The sequence below is a fragment of the Eucyclogobius newberryi genome, unplaced genomic scaffold (genome assembly GCF_026437365.1).
Source record: "Eucyclogobius newberryi isolate DKJ021-1_F unplaced genomic scaffold, fEucNew1.0.hap1 SCAF_9, whole genome shotgun sequence".
NCBI lineage: Eukaryota > Metazoa > Chordata > Actinopteri > Gobiiformes > Gobiidae > Eucyclogobius > Eucyclogobius newberryi.
Window position 1 is genome coordinate 28313755 of NW_027316532.1, and position 24698 is coordinate 28338452.

General features: G+C 41.5%; 1 protein-coding gene across 13 annotated transcripts in view; it reads right to left on the bottom strand.

Moving 5' to 3' along the window:
• The window catches only part of LOC140354091 (ephrin type-B receptor 3-like), a 54859-nt gene that overhangs the window by 16927 nt on the left and 13234 nt on the right, over nucleotides 1-24698 (bottom strand). For all 13 annotated transcript variants that reach the window (XM_072438933.1, XM_072438929.1, XM_072438924.1 and 10 more), the window contains exons 2-5: nucleotides 10521-10585; nucleotides 7142-7814; nucleotides 1876-2031; nucleotides 806-1141 (exon numbers count right to left, since the gene is read on the bottom strand). In XM_072438933.1, coding sequence (XP_072295034.1) covers nucleotides 806-1141; nucleotides 1876-2031; nucleotides 7142-7814; nucleotides 10521-10585 — 1230 coding nt within the window. The remainder of the gene's footprint in view (nucleotides 1-805; nucleotides 1142-1875; nucleotides 2032-7141; nucleotides 7815-10520; nucleotides 10586-24698) is intronic.

The window sequence follows — 24698 nt, forward strand, 5'->3', positions numbered from 1 at the left end:
CGAGGGTCTGTGGTCCTGACAGAAGGCATTTGAAAGAGGCTAAAGGTGAGGCGGACCAGGCCGACAGGGAGACAAGAGAAATGATGGGGGTTGGTGCAAAGAGATAATCCTGGGTGTGTGCGTGGGGCAGGCCCAAGAACAAATTTAACTTAGTGACTAAACACATCCATCACAACGCAAGAAACCTGGGAGACCACCTCAAAAGAACAAAGCTGTTTTCAAAGTGGGCTAAACACCACTGCATACCTTATCGGCCTAAGCGCTATCATATGAGGCCCGCAGCTTTATTTTACAAGGTGTTTCAGGAGCATTCACGTTAATACAGACGATAAGTATAAGCTCCTGGTTCTATAATCAGAATGTTGTTTTTGTCAACATTTGCGTTCCTGCAATTATCACGCATTCCATCCCAATAACAAAAAAACTCATTCATGTGATTGTAAATTATTCATTAAAGCATTTTTTTTAATCTATTTTGTGTTGCTGCCTTCAAATTTAAGTCATTCCATTGAGAAGTCTGTGGCTTATACAATCAGCAAAGCACTTGAAAAACTTGCAAAAAGCCTGTATTTTTATCTTGAATGTCCTCGTTGGCACTGCAGCTATAGAAGCGGTGGGCTGCAGTTAGTGGGCAGATCCGCTTTGCAGTTTTGTGTTAATACAGCAGCGAAAAAAAGGTCTGAGCTGATTCAAAGGAATTTTCCCGATCCACGTTCAAAGAAAAACACATTCAAACACAAAGATCGCCCTTCTAAAGACCTGCACGGAGCGTCCTTGATAGTCTTGTTTCTGTTTTGTTTCTTACCGGCCTGATTCGTGGTGATGTTAACCGCGGAGAACTGCGGCGTGTAGGGACTCTTGTTTGACACTCCGTTCACGGCCTGGATCTCGAAGCTGTACTGGGTATGAGCCTGGAGATTGCGGACGGTCACGCGACGCTGGGTCAGACCGAGATGGCGAGGAGCGATGTCCACGTTGTCGTCGCAGCGCGTGCACATCCCCCTCTCGGGCAGGCACTTCTTGCAGATGATATTGTAGAAGGTGTCGTCGCGTCCGCCCATATCGCGCGGCTCGCTCCATTCCAGCACCAGGGAGGTTTCGTTGACGCTGGAGATGACACTACGCGGCTGTGATGGAACCGCTGAAATAGAAATTTTGAATGTATTGAAGGAAATTGCCTTGTGCAATGGGTGAAGAATAAATATGGCATAACGACTGTGCATAGAAATACCTTGTTTACATATAATTACCCGACTATTCGATGTACAACATAACACGAGAAATCTTCCGCGCTGAATTACTAATGCATCTTTTATTCCGTCACTTTTCAGCGTTTCAGATGAGGACAGGAGTTCAAATTGGAATAGCATTGTGCGCGGAGAGTGACAAAATACCAGCAGAGCTCAGGTAAGTCCTATCCAATTAAAACTGCCTTATCTCTTGCTGCACTGTGGGATTACCTGACTCTGTCCCGGCGACTGAAAAAATCTCTTCTCAAAGATTCAATAATATTTCTGCAATACAAATGCAAAAATAAAATGTAAAAGTAGTAGTGCCCAAGATTGTTCTGCAGAAAAGGCGGATGAATCGACAGGAGATAGGCTTTCCTGGCAGTTGGGGAAAAAGGGCTAGAGGTTGATAAGGTTGTGAGGATAACGCTGGGAAAGCTGGCAGATTTGTTTGCTATCTCCACAGTGCGGTGGGAACAAACCCCTGAAGGCTGATAAAAAGCTATAGCGGCTACAATTCAAAGAGGGAAGTCTGGGGCGGCGGATGTAGTTTACAGCAGGAGTTAATTTTTATGGCAGCCAGTGTCGACACAGCCTGAGTTGTTGGAGGGCACCATTTTGAAAGCGAACGTGGACAGATACGTACTGGTGCAGGGCGACTCTGGGGCGTCTGTGTCCGAGCGGTAGAAGCCGTTTCGACAGGAGCAGATGCTGGCCGCGGCGGATGTGGCGCGGCTGTTGGCCGGACACGGAAGGCAGAAGCCGTCCCCTTGTTTGGACTTGAAGGTTCCAGGATTGCAGGCTGGAGAAAGACAAGAAAGAGGCGACTCCATATAAGCAAACTTCATTTCTGCACTGCATATGTAAATTCAACTGTGAATTTTGTGGTCATAGTAAGCCTATTTTTATTTATTTTTTTATTTTATAGCCTATTTTTATTTTGAGCCTATAGCAGATTGTAATTGTTTTTCTTTTTGACATTATATAGGTTGTTTTCATTTCATCATTGTTCATTGTTTTATGTTGCACCGAATCACCAAAGCTAGTTCCTATATTTGTCATCTGTTCATTGACAATTCACAAACAATAAACCTTTGCTGATTCTGATTCATATCCATGAACAAAAACGTGAACATTTCAATAGGAATGTGGAGCCTATTGGTCAATTTTATACTGAAATCTTACAACATACAACTAGTGACTGTGTGCAGATGCAAATGATGTGTTTTTCCATCTCCACATGCTCCCTGTGCTCCCTCTGCGTCTCACTAATGGCCTGTACTCTGTGTGCACAAGTAAAGGGCTTTAAAGCAGCCTGTCACTGTTTGCACAAACTAAGGCACATGTGAGACGACTGTCAACCCACATCATCAGCACAATCTTCAGAGGTGCAACTGTGGCGTGCAGCTTTCATATGGATCCTTCTACCGCCTGCCAATCAGGTACTGCGCCAGTCTTCATGGGCAAGAACTTGTATGTATGTAAAAATGTATTGAAGATTTATATATGGTAATTGTGAATGTTGTTTTGAAGATGTGCAACATTTGCATATTGTTTACAGTTAAAAATGCTGGTGTAATGTTTTTAAAAAAAGAGTATAAAGAGATATTTCTTCACTTTTATGCCAAATTTTACAGTTCATTCACATTTGTCAGACACTTCAACCTCAACTTATACGTTTGAAGACACGTTTTAACAAATTTCTGTTGAATTAAGCAAGGAATTCCTAAAACGGGACTAAACTAGGACTCAAGATAGATTAAAACCCTAATATCGTATTGTTTGAATTGGGATACGCCAAAATCGCAATATTGATTATTGTTAATATCCCTCAGCCTCACAATAATAAATATGTAACCGACATCTAATTCATAACCATTTTCAACACAAGCTCTTCACAGTAATCTTCACCCAAACCTACATTGATCCTGAAAATAGAAAGTGAAATTCAGAGCTGTTACAGTTGATGACGCTCCGTTTTTACAGCTTTTGCGATAAGTCACAGATTGTGCACAAACAATGACACTTCATAAAAAAGCACGGTTAAAGTTCAGAGGAAAGCTTTTAACAAGCTACTCTTGATTTATTGACCTACTGGCACATTTGGCCACGTTTGTCCTTGTGAGTGATGTATATTCTCTGGTTAAAACAGGTTGGAGGTCAAATCCACAGCAGTCAACTTCTTGCCTCTGCTGTTTTCTCATTTTGTTCTTAGTTCAATATTAGTACTAGCGTCGAGGTTGACAACGATGTGTGCATTAGCGCAAGACTGTTTGCTCTGCCACCATTAATCAGAACCATCCACACCACTGGCCAGCAGGAAGGGCGGCTTTATAAACAGATAAGAAATCCTCGGTCTTTAACAGGTGGGTGAATGGGCCCCTTCTCTGCCAGCGAGATGTACGGGTTCATTTGAGTTCACGTCACTAAGGTAAACTACAAACTCTTTCCACTGCTTTTTTTGGACATGCAGCCTTAATGGAAGACATTCAACAAACCGCTCGGCTAAACAGAAGTCGTTTATTTGAGCGTAGAGCAAATCAGTCACTTCGGGCTGGTCAGGAAGAGGAAGTTTTATGTAAATGTGCCAAATCTTTGAGCATTTGTATTCGTTTTTGGCAATATATTGCAATATTGGTAGCTGTTTTGAATAAATTAGAATAAGTACATCATCAGTAATACAGTTTATAACAAAATTTAACAAGTATATGAGGTTATATTTCTGCACTTTTGTGGTTAGTTTTAGGCACGCTTTAGCACTCTTACAACAAATTGTAGTAAATCATCTTTATTGCCCTGTAAAGCTGCAACTTTTAATTTAGCTATTTGTTTTAACCAGTTTTGATAGGTCAACTAGTCAAACATTGTACTTTTACACAGCAACTACACAGTATCAACAAATTAAGGTTGAAATATAGTGACTGGAGGCTTCTAGACTGAGAATATTTACATATATTTAAGTCGATTAAAAGCTAAAATTGTTTATTTAATTTTTTTGACATTTTTATTCAATCATTCAGCTGTCTATGTTATTTTTTGCATTTGTTTTTTGTCAACTAGTCACAATTAGTCACAAAAAAAGCATACATATTCATGCAATAGTAAGTAAAAATTGAATTATTTTGTGTGTTATTCGCCGGTATAACTAATCATTACATTATTTGTTCTTACAGGGTCCGGTTACCCCTTCCACTCTTTTCCCAAAAGTGGAACCAGCAAAAATTGAGAGGGCGAAAAAGGAAAACAAGAGTCTGCAGTTAAGGGCGGAAGAGGTGGAAAAGGTGGGGGCACACAAAAAAAGCTAATCCTGCACCCCTTCGTACCCCGTCCCGTGTGTCTCATCCTCTCAAGCAGAACATAGAGCTTAAGGAACTGATTAGAATGTATGGACAAATTGGAAAAGTGTGGAGCATGGAAAAAAGTAAAGAATACTGAGGCGAGAAATGTGCCGCAGCAACGAGTAAGAAAAGAGCGAGAGAGAATAAAAAAACAGGCTCATCAATTAATATTAATGCCGCCATCCTTACTGTAACTGTGGCGGCGTGTTAATGAGAGCAACAGCCTTGAGACATAAGGGAGCGGGTGGGAGCGGAATAGTGAAGATGGAATGTGAAACAGGGACAAAATGGGAAGAAAATAAGGAAGTGTTGCTTGCACTAAGCCCGGGTCAAGCGCTTGTGTCGCGCTGTGCCACATGGTGCGTTTTCGATGATGTCGTTGATTCACGCTATGAGCCCAGCAGTGAACGCCCACTCTGAGGTCACAGAAGTCAATTTACATGTTTTTCTCTTAATTATTCCAGACAAAAAGTAAATAAAATACAAGTTTGGAAGCTTGCTGGGGTCTGATCAGTTATGTGTGTGGTAACATATGGCCACAAGAGCTATAATTGTATTTAAATTATGTTTCTGAAATGTTGTAAGCCACAAAGTTTAAATATATATATATATATATTGCTTAATTTTTTAGATTAAAAACAACCGCATTATGAATGATAGTTATTAGCCGGTTAGCCTTTAAACTCTTAATATTTGACTGTTTTAAAGTCTAAAGGCGACGTTATAAAGGGTCTCTGTTCTGGATAACTGCATAAGACAACCAATACTTGCAGGTCAAAGAATGTTACACAATATTTGAGCCGTATAGACATTATATTGAGAGAATTGTACCCATCCTAGTATTAAAAGTAGATTTTAGTGCATTACAAAAATGACCTCTTCAAGATAAACAACCTGGTACTAGAAGAACTATGAGGATTTATCTGGTGTGGTTCCAGTGGAGCCTTGATTAGAGTGGGTTTTATCAGGCGGCGGGCACCAGGGCTTTCACCTTGAGCTGTCACAGGCCAAACAAATGACTTCTCAACCGTGTGCTGTGGACCTGTGCTCTTTCACAAAAACAAACCACCTGCTCTCAGCAAGGTCCACCTGCCATTTAATAACCACATTTTGCTCAAAATACTAACTAAATGCACTATATCGTGTTCAAGTCCACCCTTGTTATTTGGCCCCAGTATAAACATATTCTTTTTACACAGTTAAAGTTACCAAAATGAGTTATTTAATGTAACAATGTGTAAACCTGACGGGTCAATATTATCACAATATTCATTTCCCAATATTTACTGTGATATTTTGGATCCTTTGGTGTGAATCATTACAGTCATGGTCCAAATATTTAAAAGTGCCTAAAAACTCAAATTTATTCACGTTGTCTACATTGTAACGTAGCAAAGAATCATGGTCTATGCCGTTTTTTTAGCTGTTGCTGCGACCAAATAATGAATGTAAAAAAGGGGCTTATAATTTGCAGCCGACAATATTATTGTGAGGCTTTTGACAATACGCTCACAATGTTTGAACTATTATTACATCCCTAGTCAAAATGCGTATTGATATCGATTTTTTTTTTTTTACATCACGTTAAAATAGTTTTTGCATGTTTGTTTTTCCTCATTTCATGCCCCCCTACAGTGCAATCCATCTGAGTGATCAACATCCCCACCCGTCTCTCTCTTTCTCCCTCGCCTGTCTTGGCTCCATCTGCACCCTGAGCCTAATTTTACGCCCCCCTGACCCCACACACTCCGCACCCACCCCTCCGCTGTCACCACACTCCATTTAAGCCGAGACCTCGCTGTTTAAATTCACCTTGCTCTCAACCTCTGTGAACCCATCATGTTTTCCCATCTAACCTGAAACCATCACCGTCCCTCCCGACAGTGGCTCTCATAAACACAAACCGGCCCGTATTGCCATTTCCATTTATTTACCCGGACCAGCTGCCAGGCACCAACTAGGGTCAGGGGAGCGAGAGGAGGCGCTCTGCCAATGTCACCGATTATTTCAGCGTGTCGTCAGTGGATTAGTGTGTCAAAGAAAACAAGGCGACTAAATGGTTTGTGGTGGTGCGGAAGCGGAGGAACTACCTGGCGATAGTGGATTCGAGCAAAACAATAGTTCGCTCCTAAAATTTGCATGCATCCAATTACGGGCGGTATCGAGTGTCCTTCAGCATGACTTACCGCTCATTGTGATTCTTACTGCAGTCAAGTCTATGCAAATGCAAATGTAACTTTCTCAGCTGTGAAATGTTACATTATTGATTTGGCAGAAGGCCCAAAAAACGCTGTGAACAGTGATTCTAAAACAATTCTTCCTATACATTGACAAAAATGAATATCTCCATTCTTAAGGAGAATCCCAATGATGATATTCAAAAGATATTATGTTAATCCAACAGAAAAGTGTTAAAATATATGTACTAGTTGAGGTTTAGTCAATCACGAAAGTATCGAAATGTCACTTTATAAACCCTTATTTGAACTTTTTTACATCTTTTTTTTAAATAGCAGAGTATCTTATGACTTATTTACAATCCCAATAAACTTTGATTTGGTCTGTGGAACTCACCTTGACATTGTGTGTCCTTCATGGCTGTTTCAAAGCCAGATGAACAGGTGCACGCTCCTACTGGGACCATCCATTCTCCGTCTCCGTTGCAGTACAGCTTGAGTGGCACAGACACCTCCAAGGCATTAGGAACACAAGTACCAGGAGCAATCACCAAAGAAGTGGCCTCAGCTCCTGTCGCTGTCTCCGGAAAAACAGCAAAGTTGGCAATAGTGGTGGAGCACTTTTTGTAAAACACCCTGACCGAGATCAAAGACATGCAAGCGCCGAGATCCTGGAAGGCCAAGTAGAAGCCTGCTTTAGACAACGGTCCAAAACTTCGCACTTTAGTGTTCACGCGGCCAGATTCAAGCATTGTAAAGCTCTCATCTGGAGCGATAGTGTCCACTTTGACGTAAGGGTTTTCCATCCAAAACGGGCTGGTGGCCGTGGCAGAGTCTGAGTCGGATTCATAATAGAAGAGGTTGAAGGTCTCTTTGCAGGAGCCGGGGATGTTGGGAATGCTGTTACAGTCACGCACGGTGAACTTCATTTCTACATACACGCGCAGCACATCCTTCCGTGGGATGAAGTCGCTCCGGAGCCAGTTATTCTGGTTGAGCTCACGCACATTACACACTTGGTACGTCCGGATGGGGTTCATGGCGTCGTCGTAGCCGCTGACCTCTTCCCACTGCGAAGAGAGAATAACCACAATCAGAAACCTACCCTGACACGGGAAAAGAAAACATTTCCAAAGCAATATATGTCTGAGTCTAAGAGGATAGTGTTTATCTCTGGTACATCTTGTGCTCTAAATGTATGCACGTTACATAATAGATGGATGTTAAGTAACGTGACAGAGGTCGTGACCCGGGGCAGCAGGAGCCAAGCAAAGTCTCTCTTCTTTCCTCTTTTTAAGTCATTTTCATTCCCTCTCTTTTGCAGGGATACGCTTTTCATTTTGGGTTATTGTAGTGAAAAATTGGGATTGAGGCCAGGGAATTTATCACAGTTCCAGCAAACCATCACCATCTTACCATAACATGTTTACCCCATATCAGGGTGGAATTAGCAGCTACACTCCTTCACAACCAATTACACATGAGCTGCAGAGCAATGATCGCAACATGTTTTAATGAAAGGACGAAAGGCACCAGTTAACCTTCGTGTTTTCTGTCTCTGCAGGCTTTTGCTTTTCTAAACGCTACTACAGACCCGGGGGGATGCATTACTTTGATAAAAAATGGGATATATTTCTGTGGCAATGATTAGCCATGTAGAATGTAAAAGGTTCAACAGCATGTAATGTACTTTTCAGTTTCGAAAAACAAATAGCGGTTAATCATTGCGTGAGATGCAGGAAATAGTGACATGGGATATTATTTCGATATAACAACATATTTAGTCTGTTTTGCGTCCGTGCACTGTGCTGCGACTGCTTTTCACTCACTTCTATATCCAACTTGATAACAATGCAATGCAGTAAAAGTTGCTAATCCAATCCAATTAAATGAAATGCCTGCAGTTGTCCTATAGGGGGTAAAACTTTGCTTTACAAGACGTTTAGCTGGACAGAAAAAACACTGTTAGTTGTTTTGCTCGGAGCCGTGGGCATCTTAATTAGGCCGGCGATATGGATGTGGCAGAGACAAGGCCATTCATCCAAGACCCTGGAGGCCACGAGGGAGAGAGGGAGGCAGCGATGGCCCGACAAGAGGCTGAAGGGAGGATGAAGAAGCAACCACGGGGAATCAATAATCACCAGCCGGGTCAATGAGATGGCTAAAAGCATAACGTGCCAACGGGTATTTAGTTTGCAGTCATAAATCACCCACTACATAAGAGCAATACAGCTATGAATATATGCAGAATGTACCTCGAGCTACTATCCACTTGTGAGTCCTCAATGAATTAAACAGGTCATGTGAGAAAGGTCGAGTTTCTAGGCATCGATTTCTTTGCAGCGATCATTGCGCATGATTTGCGGTTGACTCTTTGTCTTTGGTACAAGCGGTAGCATTCAGTTATCTGCATTTGATACATGGATGATGTGTGATTCCCCCATGCACTGTATGATGGTGAATGCACAATCCAGATGTTGAGCATTATGTAGGAAAATAAGAAGACTGTGACAAATTGACATGTCATGATGTGTTTGGTCGTTTGGACACGCCAAGGCAGACACGCAGATGGCTTTAATAGTACCTGAAAATTGCTGATTGTGTATTTTAGCTTATGTTTCTCGGTTGTCAGCTGGTTTAAATTTAGAACGACTACTTCTGAAAGCTTTTTAGATTTCCAAAGAGGTTATTGATAGTTGTAATGCTTGAAATTTTGACTCGCAAGTGAGGTCTCCAAGTGATTTGTATATTGATTTGGCAAAACCTTTACATTTTTGACGTGTGTATTCATTTATCCGGGTTTAAGACGGACAGGAGCGTTCACAGGACCAATGCTGGGATTTGTGTTACTGTCTGAATACATCAAAAAAATGCATCTACAAAAAGAGGCTTAAGCTCTGACTGTTGCACACATTCGACAACAATGAATAAACAAGACCAACTGCCTGTCTTCTGGAGTGTGCGGCGTGCTCCACTGTATGCATATGTCTTCAAAAGGAGCATCTGTTGCTACTTTGGCCAACAAACGCAGAGAGGGATTTATCTTCTTGGGGCTGGCGGGATCGTATTTTGAATGGCAGCTTAAAACCGGCCCGAAGATGGACAGATAGGAGGAGGGACGGGTTAGGAGCCCATGAAGGAGGGGGTTCCACCTCTGATTGTTCCCTCCACTGGTGTCTGCCGTGGCTGGCTTCATTAGCGCTTTAGTCACTCTGAATTCAAGCAAAAGCCGAATAAGCAGGTCGGGTGACTCGGAACAGCTGGGGTGGGATCTCGAGTGAGGGCAATGAGGTAAAAACAATGAAGAGGGGAACAAAATGGAGCTCCATCTTTAAAAAAAAACAAGGCCCAAGTCAGAAGGCGCGGACAAAAGCGGAGGAGGAGGAGCGCCGTCCACGTTTGAAGCGATGTCTAGAAGGGTCGAGACTCTTTGATGCCCCTCAATGGAACCCCATGGGAACGCAACACGGACCTGTCACTGGCACTTTGTCTGCGCTAGATTTGGATGTCTCTCTATGCAAAAGGTCGACACAGAGCTATATTTTAAATCTTCAACTGGTTAATTCATGTGGACTTTATATTTTACGTCTTTTACGCGCGCAAGACGAAAAGGGAACATCTGTCTCGGGGCGGGGCGGTGAAATCAAATTGAAGGGCATCTTTTTCAGCCTTAAAAAGCGCGTCTTGTTGAATAGTAATAACAAGTAATCAAGTAATTCAAACTGATCTGTTCATGCATTTGATGTTTGGATTTTATAAGATTTGTAAAAACTTACCCCCGTTTCCGGATGCGCCGTCCATGCTAATTCCGTCGTAGCCCACTTTGTGTCCATAAGCGTTTCTGTAGATCAAAAAACGAAACAACGATTAAGAACAAAGCCGCAGACACGATCAATACAACTTTCAATAATTTTACAACCCTCTGGCGCCATAAAAGAGTCATAAACTAGGCCCGCGCTTTGATGTGCGTTTATGACAGTAGATGTCATCGTGTATTTTAGTTAAACGGAACTTGCACTCCAGAAGGTTTATTGTGAACATTTATTGCCACTTCTCGTCCGGATAATTAGTCGCAATTAGAAGGAAACCAAGACAAGTCGTACGGTGAAACGGTTCCCACTACCACAAACGGGACATATACACACATGCAGCGCACTACAGGTTGTAAAACTCAACAAGATATACAGCCCAACAAAATGCTTGAATGGATCCAGGGTTATAAAGTTAGGTGGCACAAAAGGGAAGCTCTTGACCGTTGCAAAGACTAACATTGGCACCACACAAAGCGGTTACGTTTGGCCCTGTTTGCACATTATAAAATTGCGGAAAGTATTATTTTTTTTAATATCAGTACCTGTACTTTCTACAAAAAAAAACGACTACACTGACAAGGAGTCAAGGAACACTATAAATGTCAAGTCTTTAACTACCTGGCGTTCAAGGCACAGCAAGTCGCGAGCGTTATTATCTCGACCGCTGTGCTGTTGTACAAGACAGTAAAAGTGAAACTATAAGCCGAGACCAGGCTACACTGACTGAAAACAGATCTTTTATCATGATGGGTTCAGTACAGTTTGATTCCCTTTATGCAAATGTGAGTCTTTAACCAGCTAATGCCACTTTTTCCATAAAAAATGCAAAAATTTCAACTGTGTTAATGTTTTTCTTCACCACACCGGAAAGTTCCCATTCAAATTTGCAGTGACATGACACAAATTGAATCTTTAAAGAGTGTACTTATTGGATGGTATGAAGAAAACATAACTGCACACAACTACATTTCAAACGTTGCTCTGGCTTGTACGCCGCAGGGCAAAATGGTCTGGAAGCTTCACAGAGCTCGTTCACACAATAACACAATGAGAAGTGTCTTTTGGGAGTGGCTCTCGAGGCTTAAGTGAATAGCATGTTGCAGTAGCAAGGGTCAAATTCTGCTCCCAGCCTTTTCCGCCAACAATTCCACCGCTACCCTCCAATAAATAGTCTTAGCAACACTGCAATCGTTATTCTGTATTTGAGGATTCATAAGCGCACCATTTTACATCTAAAATTCTAGTCTGTCAGCAACCTTTTGCCCAGAAGTTAGAATAAAGATGTCTTTAATTTCAATACATTTTCCTCCATTTTCTTCTTTCTGTTGCTAAAATTACTGCAAATACTGGGTTTATATTAAATTACAGTGTTTTTTTTCAAGTATCATTGTGGTGTAACAAAATAAAAAAAGAAATCTACCAAATGGATGCCAGGCTATGATTGTTAAAAAGTAAAATACTGTAAGCCAATAACACAGTAAGATGTGTTTTGTGAGTGGATTAAGTGTCTAGCAAGTTGCTTTAAGAGGGGTCTATTTAAACAGGCCATTTCCACCACATATTCATCTCCTGTTCAAAAATGAATAGTTAACAATCCCCTCTTTTTCATTTGGAGCTATATTTTACACTCCAGCAACTACAACTACTGTTTTCGTCTCTGAAATTGTGTCGGCGCATGTTAGCAGTGGGACCTCCCCTGATTCGTGCTGTGAGCGTGATTTGGGACCTGTTACTGCCAGACATCGGCATAAGCCAGAGTGGTGAAAATGATACACCTCCGCCGGCGTGCTGTTTATTATTATGACTAGACTCTATGTTCAGCCGGCTTGTCATTACGTCTGACCTTGCACAGTAACAACAACAATGGCTGCCTGAAAGCGGGCAGAGAAACGACCAGCACCTGGGCCGTGGCTGGACGGGAGAAGTGCCCGGGCAGCAGTATGGATGGAAGCCCGTCTCCCTTCTGGATGCATCGTCATTGGGGAGAGAAAGTGTGCACATGCGCCGGGGCTAAATCCGCGCATTGTCGTCCAAAGTGGCGCGCGGATCCTGAGTCAATGAGGCAGGGTAAAGCGGAGGCTGACCTGAACCTAACCCGGACCGCTCCCCTTTGTCACCCACTCTGCTGCTGCTGCGTGTGCTAGACGCTGGTTAAACTTGTTTATTTGTGTGGACAATATGGGGCTGAAGAATAAGTATGCAGTGTTCAAAATTCAAGCTACATGCCTTTATTGCTTGTACTATAACAACAATTACTATATCTGCTAGTATTATAGTTTTTCCCATTATAAGTGCTACTAAGTATAGCTGTTACTACTGCTGCCTCTCTGTAAGACAATGTAACCAAGTAATATGTTTTCAGGAAGCAAAATAAATTCCCAATGTGTGAATATTACAAGTAATAAAACATTATAATGTCCATTTGATCTGAGCCATACACCAGCAGACTAAGCCAACAGGCTCTGTACACACATGTTCATAGCAGACAGTAAAGCAAACAATGATATTTTGAAAGGGTTAATGCATTACAAATGACACAATGAACAGAACAGAAACCTGATGAACAAGTTGAGATATATTGTGCCCTAGCTTGAATTAAAAAAAAAAAAAAATTCCTTCAGTATTTCCATAAATGTAAATGGGGTAAATCGAGCACATGAACATGCAAATTGGCACGTGAAATAAAAGCACAGGGTGGAAGTGAAGCGTGCGGATGTAGGAGGCAGCTCTGGATGAGGACTCACAAATGCACCAAGCTGTTTAATCCAGCTTTCCTTGCACGCTTCTACAATCTTCTATTTCCCTTCATTCGATGCCAGTGTTCTCTCCTCTCTCACTACCTTCCTCCTCTAAGGAAGTCATACAGGTCTGACCTCTTTTCAACCGCCATTCCCCTTTTTATCCTTAGCCAATTTCTCCGTATCCGAGCCTCCCCACTGCGACGCGATGGGATCTCACTCGCAGTGTACGACAAATGTTTTTCAGCCGCCCCCCCACCACTTACAAACACTATTAAATTAGCGATTTGCTGTTGGAATAACCTGAGGATCGCTTCAGTAAAGTGTTATTTATAAGTGAGGTCGCATACACTTGGGATTACCATAACAAATACAAGGAAAGGAAAAGTGGTGCTGACATTTGTTTAGGTATTCGTGCGGGAAAATAATAAAGAAATAGGGGAGTTTTTGCAAGTAAATACATGCCTGCGCGCGCGCACACACACACACACACACACACACATTCAGACCAAGCCCTAGATCTAATCCCGTAATGATAGGGAAGGCCTAATAACAGGGAACTGGAGCATTGGCCCCACAGCCGCCTCCAACACACATGAGTACACGGCGGAGTTGCAAGCCTCTTAAAATATTTCTTTGTTCAAACAGCCGACTTAAAAAGGAAACTAATAAACAACAGTGAGTGAGGGGAATGCATGCTTTTTCCTTCAACGTTGTTTGTCACCGTAGGTCAAAGAAAACAAACAGTTGAGGGGTTTCACTTTGGATTTTGCTTCTAGAGGTTTTCAGCATCTTTGTTAGTACAATCTCTTTCTGATGACAACTGGAGATAGCAAACCCCCCCTGGCAGAACATAAGATCTGTCTCAACAAACTCCCAAAAAACACAGACAGGAGCAACGAACGACTTTCAAAGAAAATCTTGTTGTCACAATGATGGATACCTATCCGCTCATTGACCCGCTATAAGGGTTAGTCTCTGATGCTAGTGCTAACTGCTGCACATGAATAACACTGACAGGAGAAATTTGCTTTCAGCCTCAAATAAATAATGACAAATACTTTCCAAAGGCCAATAATGACTACTTTCCACAACCCTATGAGGTGCTGCACTCGTTTATCTCCCATCTTTTTTTTGCTCGGGGTCCGCCTTTATAGTGAAACGGACATGCACATGGCAACCTGGCATGGGGCGGCGACTCCATTAAACTCTATGCATCCTGGTTGCCAAACACTTGAGCTTCTGTTTAGCCACAGAAACAGTGAAATGTGTCAACAGAAAGCTGAGGACCCTGTGCTCAACTTATTAGCGCTATTAGCCTGATTACATTGTGGACTATCTTTGTTTGCCCCTGCTTTTGTCATTGAAGGCACAAAAAAGAGGAAGAGGGACAGAGGAGGAGAAATGCCATTCAAATTCAAATAGCCTGTGCAGCCTTTTTGCCTTTGTAGGGGGCCGGAGTGCCACGATTAGGAGAAGAGACCCCCCCCCCCCTCCTTCGTCTATTTTATACCAAGACACACAGCCACAGTAATTGGGTGCTGCAACATGAACGGGCCAAGAAGGTGATTCCTCAGTGGAATTCCTAAGCTTCAATTGACAACCCCCTCCAAAATTCTCCATCCCCAAGAGCACATACACACTTGTACGCCGGCTGTAGCACTTGCTGTCACTCAAAAGACAATGCCTGTCAAACAATAAGTGCGTCTAAAAGGGTTACGACGTCTGTGGCTAGCAAATGAGCTCCTTTTTCTGCCTTTTTGACCCTCTCTTGTCTTGCCATTGCCCTCGCAGACTGTAGCGCTTGTCCAAATTGTACTTTGCGTTGGTGTAATGAAGGAAGTTGTCGCTCAGTGCATTTGTCACCACCAGCTCCCATGGCCTCAATTATTTTCTACTCATCAAGAGATAGCTTAGGGCCAAATACTATTTCCGTTTCGTATGTTTTTTTCCACATTGCCTATATTTTCTATCATTACTGTGGCGGTTTTGAGCCTTTAGGAGCAGCTCTTACTCAACAATGATTCAATATGGTTAGTAAGCAGTGATGGGTTAATGAGCTACAGCCAGCATGTCTTCCAGGGTGCATTCAATCTTGTTCTGGTTTGGTCCTGGTTTGATCCCAGTTTTATTCTTATCCTGGTCCAGGTTTAGCTCTGAAATGAGTCCCAGTTTTGTGCGCAAGTGTGAACGTACCACTAGAATTGAGCCAGTTCATCCACTCTTCTGTTCGAACACATAAAGGTCATTAAAAAGACGGTCCTATCACAGCCGCTAATTTGTATCTTATGTCAAATACAGAATCTCCTCTAAATATCCGTGCCGTAACATTCAGGACAAAATATGTAACTTATTTAACTTCGGATTTACAGAGTTTAGTCCTTTGTGTGTGAATTCAGCAGACATTATGCTCCGTCTCTTCTGTGTTATTCCCCTCCTTATTCTCTGATTGGTTAATGTGCCTGTCAAACACGGCCATCTGAAATGTGTGTGGTCTTGGCTGGACGGGCCGCCTCGAATCCATTTTGTTATGAATATGTAAACAATGAAACAATATGATCGAGCATTTTTATTTTACAGCACGCTAAACGTCAGACTCATCGGCCCCCCATTTTTTAAATCTAAAACCTCTTAAAGCCTAGAGAGCATAAATTCAATTTTGAAACCTCGCCTTAGGCCTAAATGCAACGTATCTGTGCGGGCAGCCAGTTTGGGGGTATTGCTTTTAACAGACTTACAGGCTCTTAAAAGTCTAGCCTAGTTCCTGTCCTGTTGAAGAAATGGACCCCTTTGTCTTGACCCCTCCCTCTGCAGTGTGACTCCTCCCAATACTCTTCTCTCTCTAACTCCACTAATTACAAAGCACAGGGACTCTGACACAGGTATAGGCCTGGAGGGCAGCTGTCTGCACAACCAGGTGTGCCTTTCTGTCTTGTTTCCATGTTCATTTTTTGACTTCAGCTCGTGCACTTTAATGGTGACTCTGGGCCTTTCGTGCAAGCATGAGTCATCCCTGCAAATGTAGATGGTTCAAACCCAGCTCCTGCTTTGTTTAATTTTGCTTATTGCATCGCCGCCCTGCTTTTGAACTCTGTGGATCATTCATTCCGCTTTTTACCAAATCTATTTTATGTCCAGCCTTTTGTATTTGTGTCAATACGTCCATTTAGCTCCATCTGTTCATCAGATTTCTGGTTACTCGGTGCCTCGTCTGGACCTCAGCGTTCTCTTTGCATTGTCCCCAGAGTTCATTGAGCGGCCCGGTGCTTGCCTGCTATTGACCACAAAGTCAAAACACCACAATCAACAGTCGTCACATACACATACGCTATCGAGGTCCACCATTACTCCTTTTTTTAATTGGCTAATTGCTCTCTGACTGTGGAGAGAGTTTGATTTTCTTGCTAAATGCACATGGCTTTAATATTTTCAGTAAGTGACCGACGACTGCTGCAGGGGCAATATAGTTAATTACCAAACCTTTTTACAAAATAAAACAGCAACTGGTGCAAGTAATTCTACAACTGCTAATCATATCATGAAGAAAAGGAATATTTTTAAAGGAAAGAGCCTGGTAAAGGAATTAAACCAGGTGGACATTTTTCAATATTAAATAATACCAGTTTTGTGTTTCCTTGCAAACCAATTCTCACTTCTTCATCTCATCAGAAGCCATTAGAAATGTTTTGCAAAACCCAAATTACGACGTATCTCATCTCTAAATCATATTGTATAGTGTGTTTTCTGCAGCCTAGGGTGTAATCATAACAGATAAAAGGAGGCTGCCTTAACAACAGGTTCAAGTCAAAGCTCTCTGACAACTTGACTCCAGTGGATTACTTGAGTTACAGCTCTGAACCCACAAGCTTTCCAAGTCCCCGTACAGTGAGAGCCGTACTTAACACATCGCTACGAGGTGGAATGCAAAAAGCTCTTTGTTCAAGTGCATTCCATATTCTCTTTTGTCATTACAGCGTGTTGTCCTTTTTACTTACCACAGGTTTACCGGTGACGTCAGCGCGCTGCTCTTCAGAACTACACACTGTCTGCTAAGTCCAGCCTTTACTTTCAGAATGATTTAGAGTTTCCTCCTCCAGTTCTACTTAAAAGTGATCACGCTCCAAGCATCAAGCAGCAGACGCTGCCACAGATCTGGGCTCTCATTTGTAAAGTGTGGATGCGTACACAAATGTGACTTTCCAGGGTACGTTTGTTAGCTATAAAAAGATAACATTACGTGGAAATTTGCTGTTTGAACTGTTCGTGTCGGGGCTTTCAGAGACAATGAAGAAAGAGATTTGAGCTGTTAAAGGAAGTTTGTGATTTGTCTTTAGTACGTACACTTTTGGGAAGAAACACAAATAAGATTCACAAATGAGACCCCAGATCTGTGAAAAGGCAAACCAGCTTTCAGTAGGAATACAGGTTTTTAAGGTATTATTTTAGCAACAATAAGTGTCATTTCAAAATGCAAAAGACAGATATGTTTACTGTCAAACTGTGCAACATCTACGGTGAAAAACTGCAGCTAGAAACGTGACTTAGTGCACCTTTAACAAATACTCAACCAATGTCGTCAAATCGCTCCAAGACCCAACATTAAGTCATTATTTAAGATACTCAAAGATTTGTGAATAAATGATTGTGGACTGTCTACTTCCACCTCAATTGTTTAAACATTTGAGCCAGCCCCATATCCATCAGTCCAGAGATATAATCGTTTTTGAATAGATTTACAATTTCCTCATTGAAGATAACAAATGTTCTTGATTATGGTCTGCTCTGTAGGCGTTTTAAAAACCACCAAGAACGGGCGCCGGACCAGATTTCTGCAGCCTGTTTATTTCTCACAATGGAAAGTATTGCCTCAACGTTTTGCCATAAATGAAGCGTGCCTGACGTTTTAAGCTATCCAGGAAAAGCTCATGCATCTTTGTGTTTTTGCATGCCATTATTCATTTTGATGTATTTCTAAATTTGAAAAAAATAATAATATTAAAAGCGCTGTGTGAATATATCAACAACGGCGCCCGTGTGTGTGTGCGTGTGCATGTGTGTGTGTGCGTGTGTGTGTGTGTGTGTGTATGTGCGTGTGTGTGTGTATGTGCGTGTGCGTGCGTGTGTGTGCGTGTGTGCGTGTGTGTGCGTGTGTGTGTGTGTATGTGCGTGTGCGTGCGTGTGTGTGCGTGTGTGTGTGTGTGTACGTGTGTGTGTGTGTGTGACGCCAACATCAGCTCTCCCCATAAATGACTCAACCAACTGCGACCGAAAAATGCAAACACAGAATGGAGGTTTAGGTTCAACGTCGCGCTCCTGAATATGGAAATGCACATGGCCCTGTCTGAGTTCTGCCATGTATATTGCTGTGGTTATTTGTGTGAGTAAAAGCGCGGGTGGGAGCTGAGGCGAGGTAATCGGGTTGTCTCTTTGGGGGTGTGTTTGTGCACGGACTACACTGTGTATCACAACAGCTGTTCATTTGCTTCTGCCTCACCTCATGCTTCTGTGGAGGCAGCAATAGCTTGGCGCCTGTCAAATTTGTAATTGCAAAATGGGGCAACGGCAGTCTATGCAAGGTAGGAGAGTGTGTGCGTACGTAAAAAACACGTCATTTTCACTGTGATTAAAGATGCAGTACATAACTTTTCCAGCGGGCGGCCTTGACTTTTCTACATTCAACATTTCTATGACTTTTTATTCATTACAGATGTTTTTAATGCTCTACTTTGAAGAACTTGACCTGGCGGTGCCACCTCTTTGTCTCCATAGATATGATGTAACATTCCAGGAAAATAACACCAAAAAATATACTCCTTTAATAATATACCTACTCTATAGTGTATAAGCTAACAAGAAGAATATTTAGAGATGTAAAAAAATAAAATTGTCACAATAACGTTCCAACTATCTAGTAATAATCTGGTGCAGAACATCTTTTATTAGTTAACCGTTTCTTTACATTTTCCCTTCAAATAAAGACTAAACAGGAACTGAAATGAACTGAACTGAACATGAACATAAACTGAACATTTACACAAAAAAATAATAAACGAACAAATGAATAAACAAATAAAGCATGTAAAGATAAAAGAAAAGATATTGTGGAAATCTGAGGATCCTTTAGTTCGGGGCCAAATCTCCTTTGAATCACAGCGTTAAACTAAAACTATAATTATTTGTGATTTGATGAGTAACATCACTGTGTTTCTTTGGTTTACGATTCAAAGACGCATACACATTACAACTTTTGGACAACGCTGTATTTAGCTGTATTTGCAGAGATGAAAGCGGGGTTAGCAAAGCAGATTTAACAGCAGGAAAAACAGATTAATTCCCAGCGTTGGGTGTGGTGGTCCGTGACGTGAGCAGTGCATTTATAACCGCAGTCTCCATAGATTTCAAGCAAAAAGAAGAAAGGGGAAAGGGGACAGAGCAAAGGACAGAATGCATTCAACAGTGGGACAAAGCAGGACAGAGGACAAATAGGGATAAAAAAGCCAACGCAACAATAGAGTGGTCCAGGATAGAGCACTAGAGCACAGTGTCTGGTCTGCTGTGTAGTGTACTGCTGCGTCAGGAAGGGCTGTTTCTATTGGTTCTTCTTATGTTGATTTCTGTTTTCTACACTGCTACTCATGTGCTAATTTTCTTTCACAACCCAATAGAGAGTGTAGAAGACAGTGGGACTGTCTAACTCAGATGAAAAAGTTAATACCCAAATACTAGAGCTGTCAAAAGTATCGCAAATCAGATACTAGTTACAGATATTAAAACTTGCAGTAGATAGTGGTTAATTTGAGCGAGGATCAATGCTAAAATATCACATAAACAGGACAAAATGTGAGGTTTCCTGGGCAGTTTTTGAAGGATTTTGAGGACCTCATGATAACATAAAGAAAGTACTACAATTTTGTGTTGAAAATGACTTGAAAATTTCGCTCTGTATAAAAATAGAAACTAATTAAAAATGATATTAATACAGAGAACATAATTAGGACTGAGTCTAAGATGTTCTTTAAACCACATTTAGTAATATTAGAGAAAAGACTATTATTTTGAGTTGGAAATTACATTAAATAGAACAAAACATTTTTAATAATCAATGTGGTTTCAACATTTTGATGTTTTTATATCGTCACGGCACTAAACAGCAGAGACTTGTCCTCAGGAGCCATGACGTGTCCCTTTCAGAAGAGAAACAGTGTGCAAAAAATGGTTTTGTTGCAGAAAAAAACATAATAAACATCAACGTCGGAGGGAAATTGGTGATTATGTGTGCGTTTGAGACGGGAGCATAGACACCGAGACGCTTTACTCAATGGGAGGCGTTATATTGTGCTGTCTGCTGCTGCTTGTGCACGGCGCTTACCTCACTTCGCTAATAGCAGGTTTCGGGGGCCATTGTGTGTGTCGGCGACGGCTGATTCAACACACAGCAGCCAGTCGCATGGGAAACCTACTGTATACTTACATAATGCGCACCCATCACGATAAGTATTATTTAAACACAAAAACATAAGCAAAAGGGGGTTGGGAAATGACACAGAGGTTCACACATACACAAATAAAGGTGTTTGTTCACAAGGGGAGCGGCCCATAAAAGAGAAAGAGCGGGCGCTGAATGAAAACCGTGGCTTTTTGAATGGGTAAGCTGCATTAGAAAAGGGCTTAGTAGCCAGCTTTCTGTTTGAATAGGCTCGCTCGCCGCAAACACACAGTCAATCTAGCCGTATTCTCCCATGCACCACTATCTCTACAATACAGTCGCCCAATTAAAACAGCATGTGGTTTAATGGGCTTTGGTTTAAAGGGGAAGGGATATGGAATCCGAGCGCTTGTTTTTTGTTCGTAGAGGAAACCGTCCCAGCTCTGATGCTACGCAAATTATACATGACAGGACAATGAGGAAACCATTTTTTAATCGTTCATTCTTATAAGCGCGTGATAACTCATTTTGAAGTATGGCGTTGCTACAGAAACTTTCACACTGATGTTGAAACTGCTTCATTTCACAGGGTTTTGTAAATAAACCATATCGTAAAAAGCTACAATCATTTTTTTAAAAGGCAGAATGAAGCAGTGGTAGTTATTATAAAAGGAGTTCTTTAAGTTATTGTTATTAGCCTTACACAGCATCACAAAATATATTTTAAAAAATCCCCCTTTTTGAAATGAAAAGCCCCAAAAATATTGCTCCATCTATTATTCATCGAACAAGAAGTCAACATAGTAACTTATTATGCGCGGTACATTTCTGTGAATCGGATTGAACCCAAGTGAGTGAAGTGTGTTTTTATGTCAGATTTAAAAGGATCTCGTAATAACTTGGCACTTGGAATGACCTTTCCCAGTTTTACAATTGGTCTATGTTCCCTTTGACTCAAACTCTTGCGCGCATGTTTTTAAAAATAAGCTTTAATCACGACTCCTCCCACATAGTTACCTGACGTCGGTGATTTATCAAGACATTGCAGGCTAATTATGAAGTCAATTATCTCCAGTGGTCATGTTCATTTTGCAGGTCTGCCCTCATTTACCTGAGAGGAGGATTACGGGAAGTGTCTCTGAGGGAAGAGACAAAACGTCGCGTTGGGAATTGCACGGGACGAGTAATTATGTCTTAGCCCCTCCGCTAACCTCTGTTTAAAGAATAAGGACGACCAGGTGACTTCAAACGGTCCCCCGGCGGGCGAGCCGACCGCTTCACATCAGCGTGTTAAGAATGCGCCGAGCTTGTTACACTTTACCTGACTTCAATGGTCATTAGCCGTCGTGGTCAAAGACACGGAAAAGAACAAAGGGTTAAGTCTACGGGGCATCTACATGGAGTCTGGAATGTAACCAGGTCAGAGCGCTGGCACTTGGCACGCCCCGCTCGCTAACCGCCACGCAAATCACACAGGGATCGCGCACAGCAAATATGTCCGTCTTTGTAAGGTGACACGGAAAGCAGCGAGGAGTGGCGCATTTTGGAAAACAATTAAAAGTCGGAACCTGAGAATCCGCAGATGCCAAGAATGATCGGATAGAGACAAAATGCTTGCATACCAGCTGTCATTATATCAAATGCACAGTGAGATGGACGGATTAGCTGCTTTTGTTGTTCTGCTTTTATGCACTGGAATTATGCGCTGACACAATGACATATAAATTGTATAGCCGCCACTCCGGTTCCTGTCAAATGTATCCCCTTTCTAGATGTTAGTGCTGTTTTGTTCCTTTTTTTGCACAGAAAATATCATGTAATTCGTGCGGTTACTCTTCTATTAACATTGTCTTAATTGTTGGTTGAATTTGGATGAGATTCCTTTTCAAATTAGAAAAAATATTGAGATTGGTTGAGGAAACTGTTTGTTTTTTGCCTTGTTTTTTGCTTCAAGAATAGAATTAAAACAAACTTTCACGTTGTATTCTTGTCTTGGTGGATATCTCCAGGTGTCTCTAGTTAATATGCGAAAAACGTGTATTTACCAAATCATTATTATACCGAATTTGTCCGGCTTTTGCAAATTCCTTCATACAATTCTCTCTGGACCTGCATTCCTAATCGGCACCCAAGTTAATTAATCTCACACTTGGCTGCGGTAATAACTTGACTTGTTAGACCTCCTCTGTGTAAATGGACTTTGCCTCTTTAGCGGCTGAAAGCAACAGTAATGAAGCAGCAGAAGCACCGCCAGAGGAGAGCAGAGCCATCCATATAAAGTGACATTGCCAGCGCCGGTAGGAGAATGTACCTTCATATTTACAAGATGGGACTCCGTTTTGACCCTGCAAATACTCTCATGCTACATTAAAATAAGACATACGTGTTTGTTTACCAGCTTTACATGTTTCAGCTGCTTCTGGTCATCTTTGCATAAAAAAGACATTCCTGCCTGACCTAAACAAATGTGTAAATTCATACATTCTGATCAATATGAGAGGAAAATGCGATTAATGTGTAAGGAAGTATTCTGTTAATCGATAATGGTACAGGTCACACTATAATTGGAAAAATAATAATCGTGAGCAGCAACAACGAGTAATTTCAGTTCAATCTACAGTATGCTCATAAAATGTACTACTACTTTTATTTTTTCATTCAGAAAGTTTGATTTCATAAACCCCCAGACGAGTGAACGAAAGCAAAATAAGGATTTCACTGATTCCCGGTCGTGATCTTTCTTCTCACAATAAACACTACACTTTGATATTGTGGCATATTTATTAGTCTGTTTGTTTTTAAGTTAAGCAACATGGGTAGTAGTAGAAGGAATAGTAGTAGTATTAGTAGTGGCAGTAGTAGCAGCAGTAGCAGCGGCAGCAGCAGTAGTAGTAGCAATAATAGTAGTATTAGTAGCTGTAGTAACCTCTAAACCCAAATATTCCCAAGTTGTTTTTTTCTACTTCAGAACGAAAATAGTGCTGACAGAATTCAATATTTGAGATTGCAGTGTAAATCCATTACCTCTCCTGGTCAGTATCTGGTCAGTCCTATAGGCCAGGGATCGGGGTTGTCCCTTGTCTTATTAAATATTAATGCGCTTAACCTATGGAGAACCGACCGGACAGATAGTGGCAGCGCTGTCCCGGCTTTTGGCAATTAAGAGAAATTGACGGATGGACAGAGAGACACCCAAAGCTGCTGAGGTCCATATGGTAAGGGGGTTTCACCGGCCCACTTCAATTACATAAAGACCTCTGTGCATTGGCATAACACACTCAGGGCCCCAGACAGCAACAGCAGAGACAGAGGGAATAAATCATGTAGCGGTTAGCAGCGCTGGCTGACACACAAATGCACCATTACTGCCGCACACACTCGCACTACACAACAGAATACACATGTGGACTTTTATCTTTATATCTAACCCACAGAGAAGCTTAGACTGGTTTTATTCCCCGATGTAGAATGTCTCGCTAACCCTAATCAGTGTGTTTACATGCACAGGACTTGGACTGTGTGCAGGGCTCGGCAAATCCTTCTAATTTAATCTAATCTCATTTTTGAAAAATGCACTAAAATGCACTAAAATTACAGTATGTAACTTTCTGGAGGTAGAAAATCAACTGCAATTCCATGGAAATAGAATGTTAAAAACATGCAGATATATGCGTTACTGTGGAATTTGAAGTAAAGTATGAGTCAGGTTTGTGAACATGCAAGCTAGAACATGGTATTTATACATTTTAGTGCAATAAAACCATCTAAAAAATACTAAATAAAAAAGGTTTGTTTGGTGTTTTTAAATTTGAATATATTATGAGACTTTTTTTCCATTTTAATATTTTTGTTTTGTTAAATAAACTTAAAACAGATCATTCAAATATATAATATTTGGTTTGGATCGACATGAAAACATTTGATGGAAACATATGACATCCATCCACTCCATCCTTTTTTTTATTTTGTGGGGTGTTT